This window comes from Euprymna scolopes, chromosome 40 (genome assembly GCF_053919585.1).
Source record: "Euprymna scolopes isolate OS-2025 chromosome 40, ASM5391958v1, whole genome shotgun sequence".
NCBI classification, from domain to species: domain Eukaryota; kingdom Metazoa; phylum Mollusca; class Cephalopoda; order Sepiida; family Sepiolidae; genus Euprymna; species Euprymna scolopes.
In genome coordinates this window covers 1554664-1573980 of record NC_136521.1, presented here as the reverse complement: position 1 = coordinate 1573980, position 19317 = coordinate 1554664, and the positions used below count along the sequence as shown (strand labels likewise).

The 19317-nt window shown below is 31.2% G+C and overlaps 1 protein-coding gene across 1 annotated transcript in view; it reads right to left on the bottom strand.

The window, feature by feature from the left end:
• Positions 1 to 485: 485 nt before the first annotated feature.
• The window catches only part of LOC145265260 (S-crystallin SL20-1-like), a 31375-nt gene continuing 12543 nt past the window's right edge, over positions 486 to 19317 (bottom strand). The window contains exons 2-7 of the mRNA XM_080121043.1: positions 8127 to 8308; positions 6728 to 6823; positions 5170 to 5285; positions 4908 to 4961; positions 3082 to 3189; positions 486 to 650 (exon numbers count right to left, since the gene is read on the bottom strand). Of these exons, the coding sequence (XP_079977169.1) occupies positions 486 to 650; positions 3082 to 3189; positions 4908 to 4961; positions 5170 to 5285; positions 6728 to 6823; positions 8127 to 8308 (721 nt within the window). The remainder of the gene's footprint in view (positions 651 to 3081; positions 3190 to 4907; positions 4962 to 5169; positions 5286 to 6727; positions 6824 to 8126; positions 8309 to 19317) is intronic.

Sequence of the window (19317 nt, the reverse complement as noted above, 5' to 3'; positions counted from 1 at the left end):
AGAGGGATGGTCATTGACGAGAGAGTCGGAGGATTGGGGCTATATATAATGATGGGGGAGAGCAGCGTGTTTTCCTTATGTAAATTAGATGTCATATATACATGTATATACATTTTATGAGAGAAGAACTAATTAGAGTAAACTAGTGTAGTGGATTACGTCTAAAAGATAAAATATCGTAGAGATTAAAAATTGTGTTTGGAAATATAGCGGTGATAGATTAAATAAATAAAATATATATATATATATATATATATATATATATGTATATATTATTACGACAGAAATTCAAAGTCATTGAGAATTAAAAAAAAAAGAAAACACAAATTTTAATGAATGCATATATTTTTATTATTAAATAACATGTTACTGGTTCAAATAGTTACAGAATGGCAGGGATCGAACTTCAATGAATAAAAAAGCTTTATTTAAAACTAAATCTTTTTGAATAACTCAAAATCACATTCCTTAAAGTTTGTCACTGTTTACCAGCAGGTGTTGCAACGGCTCTTCAGGTAACTGCAGATCTTGGGGTGGCTGGAGAACCTGTTGTAGAGACCCATCATCTTGGGGTAGCTGCTGAACATGTTTGGGTAGTCCCTGTACATGTTCTCCATGCAACAATAGAACATCATGTCACACCACATCATCTGAGATAGAAAGAAAAAACAAAAGAAATTTTAGGTTGCATCGATTTTGAATAATTATATGCACATTATATACACAGATATCTATACCTATATATATTTCTTATCGTTGAGCACTTTCAGTTGAATTAAAGTCGGTCAATTTAGATCTTATGCATAGATCATCGTATCACGATTAGATCACTTTCTGACTGACGTAAATGAACATTTAAAATTAAAATGTTTAAATTCAACGTTATTTCAAGCGGTTTATGGTAGCCGAATGGATTAGGTCTTCGCTAATCGAGCCAGAGATGTATCGTGATGCGGGGGTTCGAATCGTACGACTGGTATTAATCGTGACACCCTGCACTTAGGATTCCCGAAAGAATGAAACGCTAGTGGCTGTAGGTATTTAATTATTATAGTAAAAAAATAATAAAAAAAAAATATATATATATATATATATATATCTCCTAATTTAGGAATTTAAAAATTTGTGATTTGAAAAAGTTAAATTTCAAACATAGAAATTTTATTGTATGCAAGCCAAAGAATACAGAATAGTAAAAAAAATATTTCCTTAACCCATGATTTTTCGATGTTTATGCATCCCCTCGGAGGAAAAATATAAGCAAATATTATAATTCATTATTCTGGACTATATATATATATATATATATATATATATATATATATATATATATATATATATGTATATATATATATATATATATATATATAGAGAGAGAGAGAGAGGGGGGAGGGAGAAAGAGAATAAAAAGGAACAAACCGTATTATGTGTTCATCAACGTTTCGTTTTTATTTCAAGACTTCTCTCTATTTTGTCGGAATACTATTTCCATTATTTTTTCACCAGCATTATATATATATATATATATATATATATATATATATATATATCTTCATTATATATCTTCATTATTCTGAATATATATATATATATATATATATATATATATATATATATATAGCTTAGCTGCACTGATGTTATGTAGTGAAACAGTACTATCAGTACTATATATCAAAGAATATATATACAGCGTGTCCCAATCAAATCAATACATTGTTTTAATTATCATAACTTGCTATATGATTACGCTATACCACGTTCCCAAGAGATGTTTAGGAATAAACCAGCAGAATGGAGCACTTTCCCACTAGCATCATGACAAAAGAGCATATCTTGATAGTCACCTGCGAAACAGATAGTTAGATCGAAGAGGAAGTATCGAGTACTGTTCACGTTCACCGGATTTGAACCACTCCCTCCCTTGATTTTTCTCTTTTTTTAGGGGGGGGCGATGTAGGTGGCATGTTACACACTAGATTTACACCACAAAACGAGCTATAATGAATAAATTGAAAGCAACCATTGTGTTATCATACCGATTGAACTGATTAGGAACGTTTCCGATCCAATCAGAGAGTATCGTCAGCTGTTCATGGACCAGAATGGCCAATAATTTGAACATTTTACATAATTAGTTGGTTTCTATTTTTGTTCATATGTTTTAAACAAACATAAACAGATTTTTGGAAGGGGAATTAATGACTAACAGTTATTAATTGGTATTTCATTTAATGCTATAGCCAGCAAATACTAGCTCTACTAAAATAATAATTTGCACATTTATTTCCTTTCTCTCATGAGAATAATAACAAGAAGAGCATTATTTGAAAATTTGAGATATGGATTTTTGGATTATTATGTCAATCAATCAATAAATTTAATTGTGCATTTTAATTTACATTTTTTATTTCTTTTCTTTCCCTTGTACACACACACACACATACAGACACACACTCACACACACACATATATATATATATATATATATTTAGTGGAGATTGTAATTAATAAAAACTGAAGAAAGTGCTTTATAGTAACCCCCTCCTCCCACCCCCACATATTCCTCTTTCCCTCATGTATCCCTATGCCTTCAGCCACACCAGAAATTAACTTATCATACCCTCCCCCACAAGTTCCTTAAACCCCAAAACTAAAACATTATCGACATACCAAACGCCCCCCCCCAACATTCCCTCCTTGTTCCCTTCCTCTCTTCCTCTTCCGGCCTCCTCGCACCCCCCCTGACGTCATTCACACTTTCACTCTTTCATCCCAAAATAGCGAACATTTCTGTAAAAGTCTGAGGACGCTACAGACGACCACAAAACGGCCGAGTAGCCGAAACAATAATGCAACTTAACAGAAAGATACGGTAATAAAAAATAAAACGTATATATATATATATATATATATATATATATATATATACATACATACATACATACATACATACGTGTGTGTGTGTGTGAGAGAGAGAGAGAGAGAAACAGAGAGACAGAGAGACAGAGAGACAGAGAGAGAAAGTGTGTGTGTGTGGATTATTTTTAAAATCTCTTTCTGGGGTAAAATGCTGAAACTTACCTGGTCACCCATGAACCACTGGCTGCCACCATTGCGCATGCACAGAGTCCTCTCCATGAAAGGCATAACGCGGTTGAATGTATTCATGTATCTCCAGTACATATAATTCTGAAAAAAAAAATGGAGCAATCGTTAATACCTCCATTGCACTTCGTGATACGGATATTTTATAAAACGGAAATTTTGTATAAAATAAACAATAATGTAATAATAAAATTAGGGAAAAGTATAATAATTTTATGCAATGGATTAGCAGGGAGGGAATATTTTAATTTGTCCATATATCGTATATATTATTATAGAGTCGTGATTTCAAAAGTAAAAAAGAAGTATTCAGGTACCATCAGCTAGAATCGAAATATATAGCATCAAAACTTGATGACGTTTCTACTGTACCTACGTGACATGCATATAAACTTAGTAAAAATAAAAAAGAAAAAAGAAACTAACTTGAATGTTAAAAAATGCTTAACAATATTTTTTCAAGTTTGTCCATTTTTTACCCCCTAACAACTATTTTAACCGGCTTAATACGCATAAAACTATGACCTAGAAAATATGCAATTGTTTGCGGTTCTTAGCGCCGCTCTGTGACTTTTAGGTTCAGAGGAGATAGAGTTTGAAAATATATAGAGAGAGACAGGCAGACATATATATAGCCTTTTATATATTAGATTTTCGATTTATATATATATATAAATATATTTGTGTGAATATGCAATTTATAATAGGAACATCGTTGCATAAGTACGATATTCAAATTTATCGCATATCAAAGAATTAAATAAGCTTATATCGGTGATGAACAACATTATAATTATTATTTTATTATTTTTTGCGAATTGCTCTACAGATGATTGATTCTATAATACATGCATACACAATCTGCATAAATTAAAATGTCATGTATAAGTCTACTGTACGATGGGGCAACGCTGAGCTGCTAGCTAATATATATATATATATATATATATATATATATATATATATATATATATATATGTGTGTGTGTGTGTGTGTGTGTGTGTGTGTGTGTGCGCGGATTGTTGATGTAAACATTGAATATAGTTATCAATTAATTTTAAATCACTTGGCTACATACTAGACAATTTGAAACTGATTTAGAATTGGTTGATTAAACTTTTGAAACCGACGATATTGATGTCACTAAAATTTATATATATATATATATATATATATATATATATATATATATATGTGTGTGTATATATTCACTCTTTCATCCCATCATAACGAGCATTTCTGTAAAAGTCTGAGGAAGCTGCAGACGGCCAAAAACAAACGGCCGGGTAGCTGAAACAATAATATAACTTAACAGAAAGATACGGTAATAAAAAATAAAACGTATATATATATATATATATATATATATATATATATATATATATATATATATATATATATGTGTGTGTGTGTGTGTGTGTGTGTGTGTGGGTGTGTGTGTGTGTGTGTGTATATAGTTATGAAAATGTATATGACAATTAAGCTACACAGAATATTTCGCGATTCATTCTCGTGAGAATTCGTCAGGCTTATGCTGACGAATTCTCACGCGAATGAAACCCGGAATATTTTATGTAGTTTAAATGACATATATATTTTTATAACTTACTACCTAGCTATACCTATGTATTGAGCACTGTTGAAGTAAATACTGAAAATGTACGCATTAAATTATATTATCGTATATTAATTTATGTGATTAAATGAATTATATATATATATATATATATATATATATATATGCACAAAAAATCCTAATGACATTTAGAAAAGAGAAAAACAAGATAAAGAACAGAACTTACGTCGTAGTTGCTGCAATTTCCTTCTCCACCGAAACCGTAGTCATTCATGTTGTACTGGAAATGAAAACATGTTTACAATTATTTTAAATAAGTCAACATATACACAGAAAAAATGAATCAAAATAGATATTGAAGGTGTTAATTTCGACGTAAAATATATTAACAGCTAAGAATCACAATTCGATTAACACTTCAGACATAATCTTAGTATTTACAGATTAAGAGGTGGGTTATTGACAGAATGCTGACATAGTTTACTCACCCTGAAGCGTCCGTTTTTCCAGTGGTAGTACCTCATGTAATCGTGCATGATTTCATAGAAGCAATCAGCGATGTAGTCACACCTCATCATATCCATGGAACTCCTGGGGTAGAAATCTGCACAAAAGATTGGTTTATGACGTATAAAAATATAATCTTTATTTTTCGGTTATCGTGAATAAAGCATATTAAATTTACTGTGTTCCTTTTTATTGAGTTTTGATGCGTAACGGTGCGGCGGATCCGATATAGCGGATTCAGTGTGTGGCCGATTTGTGGTGGGTGGGTGACGATTTGTCGTCTAATTAGCGCTTCGTCGTTATAGTCAAGTTTTTGTTTATATTATGAGAAATTTATACCTACATAGCTTAGAACTCTACAAAAAATTTAAAAAGCTTACTAAATAAAGAAATTGAATCGTATATTTTTTCCTTTATTAATAAAATATTTTGCATTATTGATGAGTTCTAGAAACAGTTTTAGATTTTTATTCAATGTTTTTTTTTTTTTATTCTTATTATACTTCCAGGAGATTTAATACCAATTCTTACACCTTTAAGCGAACATATATATATATATATATATATATATATATATATATATATATATACATATATATATATATATATATATATATATATATATACTAGCAAAAGTACCCCTCGTTGATGGGTTCAAAAACAGCCTACAGAAAATGGATTCTGATTTATGAAAGTATGATAGGTTATGAAAAGGAAGGGTTGTAAAGACATAGCTTCGAATTTTAGGGTATCAAAACCAAAGCAAAATATGATGAAAGTAATAATGAAATATATAAATCCTATAATTTATTATACAATAGCTGTTCACACTGAAACACTTATCACAATATTCTGTGGATCTATATTAAAAAAACTTTGTAAAACTTTGTGACATATTTCTATTCTATGGAGGTCAGGCGCGAACGAACACCCCATAATTTTATTATACCATATTTCTTCAAACTATAACATAATTATCAAAGTATACTTACGCAGTTAGATATGAAAAGTCTTTATCAAAGTTCGTGCCTATTTCCATTCTATGGAGGCCAGGCGCGAACGCAGACCCCACAATTTTATTATATAATCCCTACTTAAGTTAAAACATACGTATCAAAGTATTATTATGTACATCTTTATCAAAAACACCTTTAAACGTTTTTTTCCCCATAATTTGTTGACCAGGCGCGTACGCAGACCCCACAATTTTAATGAATCATCATTATGCCAAATCAAATATACCTATCTCTGTATCTTGATACATCTTCTATCATCATATGTGATCGGTTTTCTATAATAGTCAACCATATAGGAGCCTATTCGTGACCAGACACACACACACAGGCGGTCAGCTTTAAATTATAGATATATATATGTGTGTGTGTGTGTACGTGTGTGCACGTGTGTGTGGGAGTCACTCCTCATTTTCCCTTGAAATGTGTGATATATTTACAATAATGACTGATTTTGTGTACATTGTATATTAAAATAATCGAATGTAATGTATACAATGAATATTTTTTTTTCTGTCTGACTTACTGTATTCACGGGCCAAGTACCTGCAGATGGCCATGGTCTCGGGCATTCTCATGCCACCGTCCATCTCCAGACAGGGGAGGTAATTACAAGGAAAATCTGGAAAAGAAAATATTCAAATTTGATTGTAATAACAGACTTACTTTCATTTATGTGAGTACTAGTTATCCACAATTAATTAAAAACAAGAGAAACATGGTCATATACACATACGTTCTTCGTATTAATTAACTGTATATTATCTTCTTCTTTTCAAGTAGGGGAATAAGTGGATCTCGGGTTTACTTTCCGCATCCGGATGACTCTCGCTATCCTTCAAGTCTCACAAAACATGAACGATGTTTCTCACAAAAGAGTGAAGAATGGCTGTTTTCTGTGTCTTATTCGATTTATCTCACCCTTCTTCTTGGCAAATTTTTGATCTTGAAGTATAAACAGTTTAGCACCTAATATACCTTGTTTGAAACCGTGTCCAGAACCAATTTCCATAAAAAAATTGAACTAAATTCTAAAGAAATAAATATTTTTTCAAATTGTCCCAACCGTCCTAACACGGGATGGCATATTAGAAAAGTCTTGTGCCGCGTTCTCCTTCCATCTATCCATCCAGTGCGGCCGTAGCCGAAATTGAACTTACTACACGAGTGTGTAATGTCATTCAAATCTTGTCGGTAGCCGAATACTTGATGCTTCGTCACGGCTATCGAGGGTATTTTTTATCGCGAAGCCATCACTAGATGGAATGCCTACCATGGCTTAAGAGAGTCCCATCTACCCTCGAGAGAAAATAGACCGCTTCAGTTTCTCAACCTGGTATTTTTCCTCGCGGTACATACAACGCATCGCCTTCCTAAATGGTCACCCATATAGTACTAGCCAAGCTCAACGTTGCTTTACTTCTGTGATCTGGCGAGAACCGGTGTTTCAACGTGATTGTGCCGTATATATAAACATTCTACGTGCATTCAAATTGATTAGATTTTTTTTAAATTCTAACTGGACATTTGTCTGGTTCGTGTACCATTAAAAAGTTCTTATTAAAAACAAAATAAAATTACGTTATACGTTTACATGCTAGATATTACCGATACAATCGTAGTTGAAAGATTTGTATCTATCGTCCATGTCATTCTCGCAAACAATATGGGGATTTATAGTTAGATATGGTGGAGTTGTGTTCAGTCTATTGACCATCAGAAAAGATAACAAGCACCTGTGATTAGAGCGATTTCAAATCTTCTCCGACGACAGACATTAAACAAGCCAGTTATTATATAAAAATAAATATTCATATTATAGTTTTAAAATGTTATTCATATGTTTAAAACTATTGGAATAATTGCACTATAAGTTTAGTTATTCTAACTAATTGAAGAAAAAACTCTTTAAAGATATTCCTTACCATTCCTGCAACGATCCCAGTCGGAGAATTCGTATCTCTTGTCCATGTATTTGACGCCGGCCATATGGAACATCATACGCATGCACTCGGCACGGCCGCGGCCATTGAAGTAATGGAGGGTGTAGTTAGGCATGGCTGGATTCGCTGTTGAACTTCTTCGAGCAACTGCAAGTTCGTCTTTGCTGACAACGACACGAAAACATCTGTATTTATACGCTTTAACGAAATTAAGTTATTAGTGCCAACAAAAGATTGTCTGGCAAACGTTCCAAGGTTGACTATTCAATATTCCATGCTTCTTAACTGATTATTTCGTTAGTACTTTTAAAGTAAGTTAACAGTGTACATTTTCAATGAGACTTTGTTTCTCCATTTTCTATTGGTTTTAATTTATCTAAATTGTACTGATTCAAGTTTTTGTTTTTATTGATCCGCTACATAAGGCATTTCTCTTTGTAGTTGTTGCCCAATGAAAACAAACAAAACTACGAAACAAGAACTAATCAAATACTTACGTTTATACAAGTCCTAGTGTTATAAATCGTTTAAAATTAAAATTATGTTAAATAGAAGAAAAGGCGGTTTTTTAAATCATTTTTATCAATGGGAATTGATGTTAATTAGGTAGAGGCCCATAGGATAGTGACAAATATATTTTTGCAATTTAGTTTACTAACTTAAAACATGGTAGGAAAGAGGAAAAAAATTAAACACAGATTGCACACACATACAAACACCCACGCCTACACACACTAAAATGTATTTTATAAGAAAATAACAGGACATACTTTTACAAAAATTATGAATTGAACTTTAAAACATATACACATGCTATGAATATCATCGATCCACAGAGAAATTTAATGTATATGTGTTGTACCATTTATGTTATATTATCGTTTATTTTGTTATAACACCGTTACTCTTGGAATATTTATAAAATAACATAAAAGTATATATATATATATATATATATATATAAATATATATATATATATGCATATATATATATATATATACAGGGTTTCCACAAAGTCTAGCTGCAGTATCTACAGGGTACCCACAAAGTCTGGCTACATAATCTACAGCGTACCCAAAAAGTCTGGCTACATACTCTACATGTGTCCACGAAATCTAGCTGTATAATCTACAGGGTGCCCACAAAGTTTAGCTACATAATATACAGGGTTCTCAAAAAGTATTGGTACATATCTACAGGGTGCTGACAAAGTCTGGCTGTATAATCTACAGGGTGTCCACAAAGTTTGGCTACATAATTCAGCCAGATTTTTTGGACATCCTGTATATATATATATATATATATATATATATATATACATATATATATACATATATATATATATATATATATATATATATATATATATTTATATATACATATAATAAGTAATAGTTCAATTTATTCCACAAGTCTACAAACTTCAAACTTGTGAACCGGTTGAAAAGTATGTACAAAATTTTAATTATTGGACCCACGCTGACGGCAACTGGCGCACGAACATAAACAAACACCTTATTCACTTGTTGAACAATGTATAGCCCTCTTGCTTGAAGAGCTATAGGGCTGACAAGGGATAAGAGTAAGAAATATTGTTTATTTTGAAGGCGACTTTAAAGTACAATACATCGGTAAAAGGGTTTAATAAACCACGGGTTGACCAACCCATCCTGTTTGAAATCAACATGCCCCTTTGAATATGACAGAGTTAATCTAGTAAATGGATAACCGAAAATTCTCACAATTGTCAATTGAAGTCTAGAATAGGCTAAAGTTATAGTGTAATAAAAATTTTGTCAGTAGAGTCAGCTAATCCCAATCGACAGGAAACATATGCATTTATTTTTGGTTCACAAGGAAAAGGACTAAATTTATATAAATAAAATAGTAGATGTATACGTATGGGTCTGTGTTAAAATATTTAACAGAAAAATTCTTAAATTGCTGATAACATGCCACTGAAATTAAAAGGAAATAGTAATCATACACCTATGATGAGTTATAACGAGGTTAATCTGTGTTTGGATGGATGAATAACAAGCTAAGACATATGCGGGAAAGTGAACTGCAAAATTTTCATTGTAACTTGTCCGCATATATTATTTCAGAGCATGCGTAAATCCATTCCTCGTTTCAATTCGTTTATTTTAAAGCAGCTTGTTTATTTATTCGTCGATGGCTCAAACAGTAAGGTATAAGGCTAAAGCGCTAAATGTTTTGGTTTCGAGTCTAGCTGATATTACACTTGTAAGTGTTTTTAACTTTTGAAACTAGTACTATATATATATATATATATATATATATACTAGCAAAAGTACCCGCCGTTGACTGGGTTCAAAAACAGCCTACAGAAAATGGACTCTGATTTATGAAAATATGATAGGTTATGAAAAGGAAGGGTTGTAAAGAGATAGCTTCGAATTTGGGGGTATCAATCACAAAGCTAAATATGATGAAAGTAAAAATAAAATAGATAAACCCCATAATTTATTATACCATACCTGTTCACACTGAAACACTTATCATAATATTCTGTAGATCTATATTAAAAAAAAATTGTTAAACTTTGTGACATATTTCCATTCTATGGAGATCAGGCGCGAACGAACACCACATAATTTTATTATACTATATTTCTTCAAACTGAAGCATAATTATCAAAGTATACTTACGCAGATAGATATGAAAAGTCTTTATTAAAGTCTGTGTGTATTTCCATTCTATGGAAGCCAGGCGCGAACGCAGAACCCACAATTTTATTATACCATCTCTATTTAAGTTAATACATACTTATCAAACTATTATTATGTACATCTATATCAAAAACACTTGTAAACGTTTTTTTTTGTTTTTAATTTTTTATTTTCATACATTGTGGACAAGGCGCGTACGCAGACGCCACAATTTTAATGAATCATCAATATGCCAGATCAAACATACCCATTCCTGTATCTCGATACATCCTTTATCATTATATGTGATCAGTCTTCTATAAGAGTCAACCATATAGGAGCCTATTCGTAACCAGACAAACACAGAGAAGTTCTGCTTCATATAATATTCTAGCAGAAGTACCGTTCGTTGACTTGGTTCAAAAACAGCCTACAGAAAATAGATTGTGATTGATGAAAGTATGATATGTTATGAAAATGAGGGGGTTGTAAAGAGATAGGTTTTGATACCCAACAATTTAACTCTAAGCCAAATATGATGAAAGTAAAGGTAATTTTCGCGAAAATACATTTTTATATCAACTTTGTTTCCATTCGTAGCCAGGAGTGCCTAACAAAATGTTGTTTCCTTACAAAGAGAAAATATTATATATATAATAATAATATAAATATGCAAGAAATAAATGTTGCCATAGTCAATAAAATTTACTTTTATGGTCGAAAAGTTCATTGGTTTGTATTTTAAGTAGTTTGTAAAAAAAAAAAAATTTAATTCACGAACCGGTAAGAAAAAAAATTGCAGCCACTTTGAAATGGAAAGCCCCGTTTTCAATTTGAAGGAAGGGCACCTGAGCATTCTGTGTTAACAATTTAAGAGAGTTCCGTCAACGTAAGGAATATTTATAAACATATTTTAATGTTTTCCGTTATTTTGTGCTTGAGGAATATTCGATTATGGCATGTGTAGTTTATATAAAAATTCGTTTAAATAGTTATCGCCTCAAATTTCGTTTAAATTTCGGTTCGCTGAAATTATTTCAAGTAAAGAACATTAAAAACTATTTCAAAACCAGAAAAACATAAACTGAACTTTTATTAACTATGGTAACATTTATTTCTTGTATATTTATTTTTTCGGGTAGTCGTTTGTTGACTTTTCAGCTAAACACTCTTAATAAATAATATCGAAGAAATATCGAAAAACAAAGAAACAAAAACAGTTTTGAAAAATAATGAAGCTGTACTTACTTTAGTAAAAAATAATGCGAAACAGCAAAATGGGATATTAAAAAAGTAAACACGTAATTACTTTAGTTTGTTAAAGCAAAAAATCGATAAAAATATGAATAAGAAGAAAATGGCGCCCTTTTCAAGCAGAATAGCTTCGTTTCAGTTTTATTGCATTGAGCGGTGTAGTATTGCGCCGTCGGATTAAGGGTTGTACTATTGTAATGTAAAGAATACGCAGAAAGGGTTGTAATCAACTGAATTCCTTCTAGTACACTGACAAAAAAGTTTAAACAGATATATAAATAAAAATAAAAAGGGTGTGTAAATGTTTTTAAAAAGACACGTAATCACGTGAGCAGGATTTTTCCCTTCCTTTGACACAATAACAAGTTACGTTCTTATTTTTTATTATTTATCTATTTTCGAAAGAGTGTCACGTGCAAGTGCAGAAGGAAAAAAACAGAGTTATGGAAAATTTTTGTCGAGAATTGTCTAAAGTTCCGTCCTTTTTTAATAAGAATGTAAATTTATAAGGTGAATTGATTCGACACAATATGATTCAACTAAAAAATTAATAAATAAAAAATTAATAAATAAAAGCTTACGTGAATTAAGATTAAAGTTAAGGTGTTATTGTGGATCCTCACTCCTTTTAAAAATCTTGTTAAACTTTGTGACATATTTACATTCTATGGAGGTCAGGCGCGAACGAACACTCCATAATTTTATTATAGCATATTTCTTGAAATTGAAACAAAATTATCAAAGTATACTTACGCAAATATATATGAAAAGTCTTTGTTAAAGTTTGTGCCATATTTTCATGGAGTACAGGCGCGAACACTGGTCCCACAATTTTATCATACCATCCATATTAAAGTTGAAACATACTTATCAAAGTATTCGTATGTACATCTATATCAAATACCCTTGTAAACGTTTTTTTTTACATTTTTTATTTCCATACCTTGGGGGCCAGGCGCGAACGCAGACACCGCAATTTTAATGAACCATGGTTCTGCCAGATCAAACATACCCATTCCTGATCCTCGATAATCTTTTATCATTATATGTAATCAGTTTTTATTTTAAATAGTCAATTCAGTCAAAATAGCATATTCGTGACAACACACACGCACACACACACACATACGATCAGCTTTATATATATATATATATATATATATATATATATATGAATTTAAATATTAAATAGATCACTTACTCTGTCATAATCAATACACAATTTGCATGAATTAAAATATATTGAAGCGTATTTCACTATAACGAAAAGCCGTCCTACCATTCACATTTATTATTAACATTAAAAAGTAAAGCGTTAACAAAGCCCGACACAACGGGGCATGTAGATTGTTAAGAAAAAACATGACTTAATTCTTGTGTTCATTTAAAAAATATCGGTAGACTACTATTATAAATTAATGAACATATTAAGTATGAAAGTTTTATTCTAACGATACATGTTTACATAAATTCTCATGGAAAACCAAAAATATGTCTGTTAATTTATTATAGCATTTTTATCAAGACACTATAGGAATCAATGCAAATTAAAAGTTAAAGAATATTGTATTTTAAATTATGAAAACGTGTCGTTTAATAATTCTATAGTCGGTTGTTTTTAATAGTTACTAGCAGTTCATACCGGCTTTTCTCAGGCCCTTTGTATTGTTCATAACTTTATGTGCGTATGTATATATATATTGAAAATGGTGATTCATGCCCAAGTGACCTATATCCCAAATTTCAAGTTTTTAGATCCAAAATTTGCGGAGCAGTTTCGTAGAGTCTACAAAGATCAACTCGTTGAACTTTGATCTCTTGGAAGACAAATTTTCGCCTAAAAACTAATAAAAAAAAACTAGCTGCATGCCTGAATATCCTTTATGTAAAATTTCAAATGCTTACACCGAAAATTATCTGAATAGTTTGCTAGAGACCGCAAAGGGCACATCTAATTAACTTTGACCTGCTGGTAGAAAATATCAGAAAAAAACGAGTAAAAATCTTGCTCTATTTCTAAATACACTCTATGTAAAAAAAATCAAATGTTTAGAGCAAAAATTGGCTGAGTAATTTGGTAGAGACAACAGAAGTCAATTTTTGTTTAAATTTGATCCCGATTTAGACCCCTAACATTTATTGTTTAGGGCTCAAATCAAATTAAAAAGTTGATTGATGCCCAAATAACCTACATTTAAAATTTCAAGTGTTTAGATTCCAAATTAGCGGAGGAGTTTGGTAGAGTTTTCAAAGGTCAAATCGTTGAACTTTGCCCCCTTAACAGTCAAATTTCTGGCAGAAAACTTTTTAAAAAGATGTTTCTTAATCTCAATACCTCTTATGTCAAATCTCGAGTATGTAGACTTAAAATTGACGGAGTAGTTTGGTAGGGAAATGTACACAAAGGCACACAAATAGACAATTTCACTTTTATAAATATACAGATTTTTTTAAAATAGGAAGTAGATTATTCATCTTTAATTTTAATTAAATTTTATGAAAACACGCTACTTAAGCATAGAATTAAAGTATTAATACATACGTCTTTAGAAAATTACACTATTCGTAAATTCTATCAAAAACAAAATAAACAATAAAATAATAAACTCTAGAACTTTGACTAGCAACAAGCTATATTACCTGTTTTTATGCTGCACTGTGTATTATTTATGGAAATTGCTCTACACAAGGCATGGGGCCGCTTGATGTAACTTGCTAGAAACAATACTTCAAGATAATCTACACTCGTGAGTAAAAAAAAAAAATGGGCCAAACAAATTTTATACATTTTATTGCACTAAAAGCTAGGAAACTTAAACGAGACTAAAACCACAGAACAAGACATTTACTTTAATAAATGCTTCAGATGGAATCGCATTCCCTTTTGTTTTCTTCAAAAGATTAATCCTTTTAGACATGCTCTCAACCAAAGTAAAACACTGTCAAGCGGAGATGCTATTCCATTCGCTTTGCACAGCTTCCCACAATTTGTCATTGTTCGAAAAAGTTCTTACGGCCAATGCACGAGATATTATGAACCAAATATTCTCGATGAGGTTTAAATCGGGGCTTTGACCTGGCCAAAATATCACATCATTTAAATTATCAGAAAACAATTTTTTGTGACTTTAGCAGTGTGTCCAGGGGGAATTATCAAGTTAAAAAATAATGTTCTGGGATATTCCCAGCTTCTGGATACTTGGTAACACTCCTGTTTCTAATATTCGAATGTATTATTTTGCATTGATTGACTTCTCACATCTTATAAGTTCCCCAACTCCTGCTGCAGTAAAAGTTCGCCATACCATTATCCCTCCATTACCGTGTTTAACTATCATTTTTATGCCACTTGTCGAAAATCTTTCTTCAGTACTTTGATTGCACCGTTCTGGAGCATCAGGAGCATCACTAACAAGACAAAATCTTGATTCATCTAACCAGTAAATATTCCTGAACCAGTCTGTATCTTTCTTGCCATAATACGAGAAATCCCTTTCTATCATTGATCTTCTTTTAAGATAAAAATGGCTTCTTTGCGCACCTTTAGAAGAAAATCACATTTCTTTCATTTGTCTAGATATTGTATATCTAGAAAGAGAATTTCAAGACCCTTTTGAATTCGTCCTTTGGTCGTCCTTCAAAGTGGATGCTCTAGGGCGACCAGATCCAGATTTCCCTTTTACTAAGCGTTCGACTTCGAAACTTTGAACAATTCGCTTAACTACACAAAGAGATGTTTTCACATTTTCCTTTCTTAAAATATAAAAAAATCTGCCTGTAAGTCATATTGGACTGCCTTAATCCTGCAATTCAGTTTTTTTTTATATCCTCACCAAGATGCGGTCTTAACATTTTTAGGATTACGTTTTCCCCATATTATTATATGCTATAATAATAATGATCTGCAAAATAGAAATTTTAATTCAAAATTAACAAAAATGCATGGAAAATATTGAAAAATCAATTTCTTCCTTCTTTCAATCTTAGCTCATTTTCGATATCCTAGCAATTATCTGAGGGACAGGAGATAAAAATTTAGCAAATGGAGTCAAAGGTGGCTGCGTTGCTGTGTTTGAATCTGCCATCCGGCAGATGTCACTCGTACTACTAATAGATTTAGGTATAAAAATAATATTAGGTCATTATGTGATTATATATATATATATATATATATATATGTGTGTGTGTGTGTGTGTGTGTGTGTGTGTATATATATAAGTATTTATCGGTGTGTACTATGTATCACATGTTAATTATAAAATAGCTGTATAATGCTGGATCTCAAATTCTACAAAACTAAGTCAAACGATTTTATTTAAAAACCGTACATTATAAAGTCATTATATATTAGCTATAATAATTATTATAATGAGTATTTACTATAATTATTTACTATTTTTTTTTGTTTTATTTTACTTCAGTCGAAGTTCTCAGAAATCAAGGGGCCCACAACCTTGGGCTAACACTTGAAGTCTATATGAGATACATAGATATTCGAATGTTCCACTTAAGTTCTTTATATATAAAGCACTGAGTTAACAAAGAAATTGAGAACATAATTTTCCTCTCCCCAATTAACCATTTTTATATATTGTATTATATCTTTTATTTTGTTCTCTTGGTCTTACTGGATTCCAGGAAAGGAGCTTATCTAGTCTGGTGGAATATCCAGCTTCGTGCTATTACTTGAGGTAACATCACTTGGAGAAGGTGCACCATTTCTCGTAAAAGCTAATGTGAGTTAGCCATAGCGAGAAGATATTATTTGGGCAGCGAATATTATGTTATTTTAAATATTTGGTCAGGGTTTACTTCTTTGGAAAAGTATCCTCATACCAGATTGTTCTGACAAACCCATGTACAGAGAGACCTTAGACACTCGAGGACAGTGTCTAGTAGGCATTCAAGTTCTCCCCAGTAGGCATTCAAGTTCTCCCCAGTAGGCATTCAAGTTATATATATATATATATATATATATATATATATATATATATATATAACTACAAGTTATACTTTATATGGGTTTATTTAGAGTATTAAGCGATACTCTTTGTGTATACAAATCAAGATAAGTTATTCGGACGATGTCAAAACATCGTTAATTCATTGCCCACACATCAGTAGCCAATTAACGAAATGGTTAGAAGGCTTGACTGTCGTACAGACGGTCGGGTTTCGAACCTGGCTTGAGGTAGTTGAATGACTAGCTTCACTGATGAGCTGTAATCAGCGAAACAGTACTGTATGTGGATGACTTTATATATATATATATATATATATATATATACATACATGAATTTTTGTTAGATTTTGGAACGCTTAGTCTTTTTCTACATGGTTTTCTTTATACAGCCCACTTCCAACAGATTTGTCTGCACGTCTGTTTGCTAAGACGTTGCTCACTAACTTATTGTTTTCATCTTTGCTAACTATAACTCTGGCAAAGCTGACCAAATCACGTGTAGTTCACGTAAGCTAAAACTGTTTTACTTCTAACCATATCTCCATCTATTTTTAAATTCAAAAGTTGACATTTTTAATTTTGTTTTTGCTTAAATTTCTGACTAAACCTTCAAAGCTTTAAATACGCATTGTTTTCAAAATCTTTATTTTTCTAATAATAATCGACCCGTTTACCCAGCATTGTTTTTGTCTGTTAAAAATAGGCAAAAGTTATATATCGTCGATTTAGAATAATATTATTATGATAAATTGATGTCAGAATATGATTAAGTTGGTATTTATTTTAGCATTAAATACAAATCTTTATCAAACTTAAATTTGCATCGAATGTATTACATAATTCTTTTCGATAAAAAAGTGGAGCGAACAAACAAACAGACGTACGAGGTGAAATATAAAATATATGTCCATGTTTATTATTTTGGGGCGATTATTGGAATCGGGAATCGGAAAAATTCAAAATGTTTAATGTATCAGAATCTAAAAACTTGGGATCTTATTTCTGATTCGAAAAACGATTCTTTTTTCTAATTATATTTCTCACTGTTGATGCAAGTGATAGACATTTATTCCTATTTACTATGAGTAAAATTATAATATACAGCTCGTAATAACACTCAGATGCGATGTAAACTTAAATTAGTTGCGTAAGAAACACAAACAAATAAACTGTGCACAAACGATTTAATTAATGTAGTTGGTTTACGTAAAATATTTTTTAAAAAATGTAAGTTTTATATAAAAACAGTGTAAAACATTGTTGATAATTAAATCAAACGTAAAATATAAACAGCATTTATTTTTTATTTTTAATTCATATATGTTATGCTTGTCGGTTTTGTTGTTATAGCTCAAGTTTTGTTCGGTAGACGTTTGTCCAATGGGCCTTGTATCTTTTTTCCGACTTTACCTGCAAAATGATTCTAAAGTTGACTGCCTATAGAAGATCAATCAAACCTTAGCACACCCAAATGATTTTATAATGTATGGTTTTTAAATAAAATCGTTTGACTTAGTTTTGTAGAATTTGCGATCCAGCATTATACAGCTATTTTATAACTGACATGTGATACATAGCACACACACACACAGATATGCATATATATATATACATATATATATATATTGTTTTTAAATAAATATATATGTATATATATTGTTTTTAAATAAATATATATGTATATATATATGTATATATATATATTTATATATATATATATATATATATATATATGCATGTATATATATATTCACAATATTAACTAATATTTATTTTTATACCTAAGTTTACTAGTGGTACGAGTGACATATGCCGGAAGAGAGATTTGAGCACCTTTGACTCCGTTTGCTTGATTTTCATCTCCTGCCCTCCAGACAATTACTACGATATCGAAAGGAAATTAAAAACTAGGAACTGCACAAATTGGACGCAGACAATTCGAAATGTTCGTCCGACGGAAGTCGTGAACGTTGCATAAACGTTAATTGACTGCCTTTAAGTTTATAATTCCGCGAGAGTGTCCATAATAAAGCATACTTAAAGGGGCCTGATAAGAATACTCTATATATTAATACCGTAATATCGTTTAAGTACGTACGCACGTACGTTTGCCACAGTTTCCAGATTATAAATGATTCGAGTGAAAGCGTATTTACTAATTGTTATGCGGTTAAATGGTAATAAACGAAAGGAACACAGGATTTTTAGGAAACGAACATGAATTCACAAATATTACAGGCAAAGTGAGTTTAGCAGTACCATTCCTCAACGATGGGGCGTGTG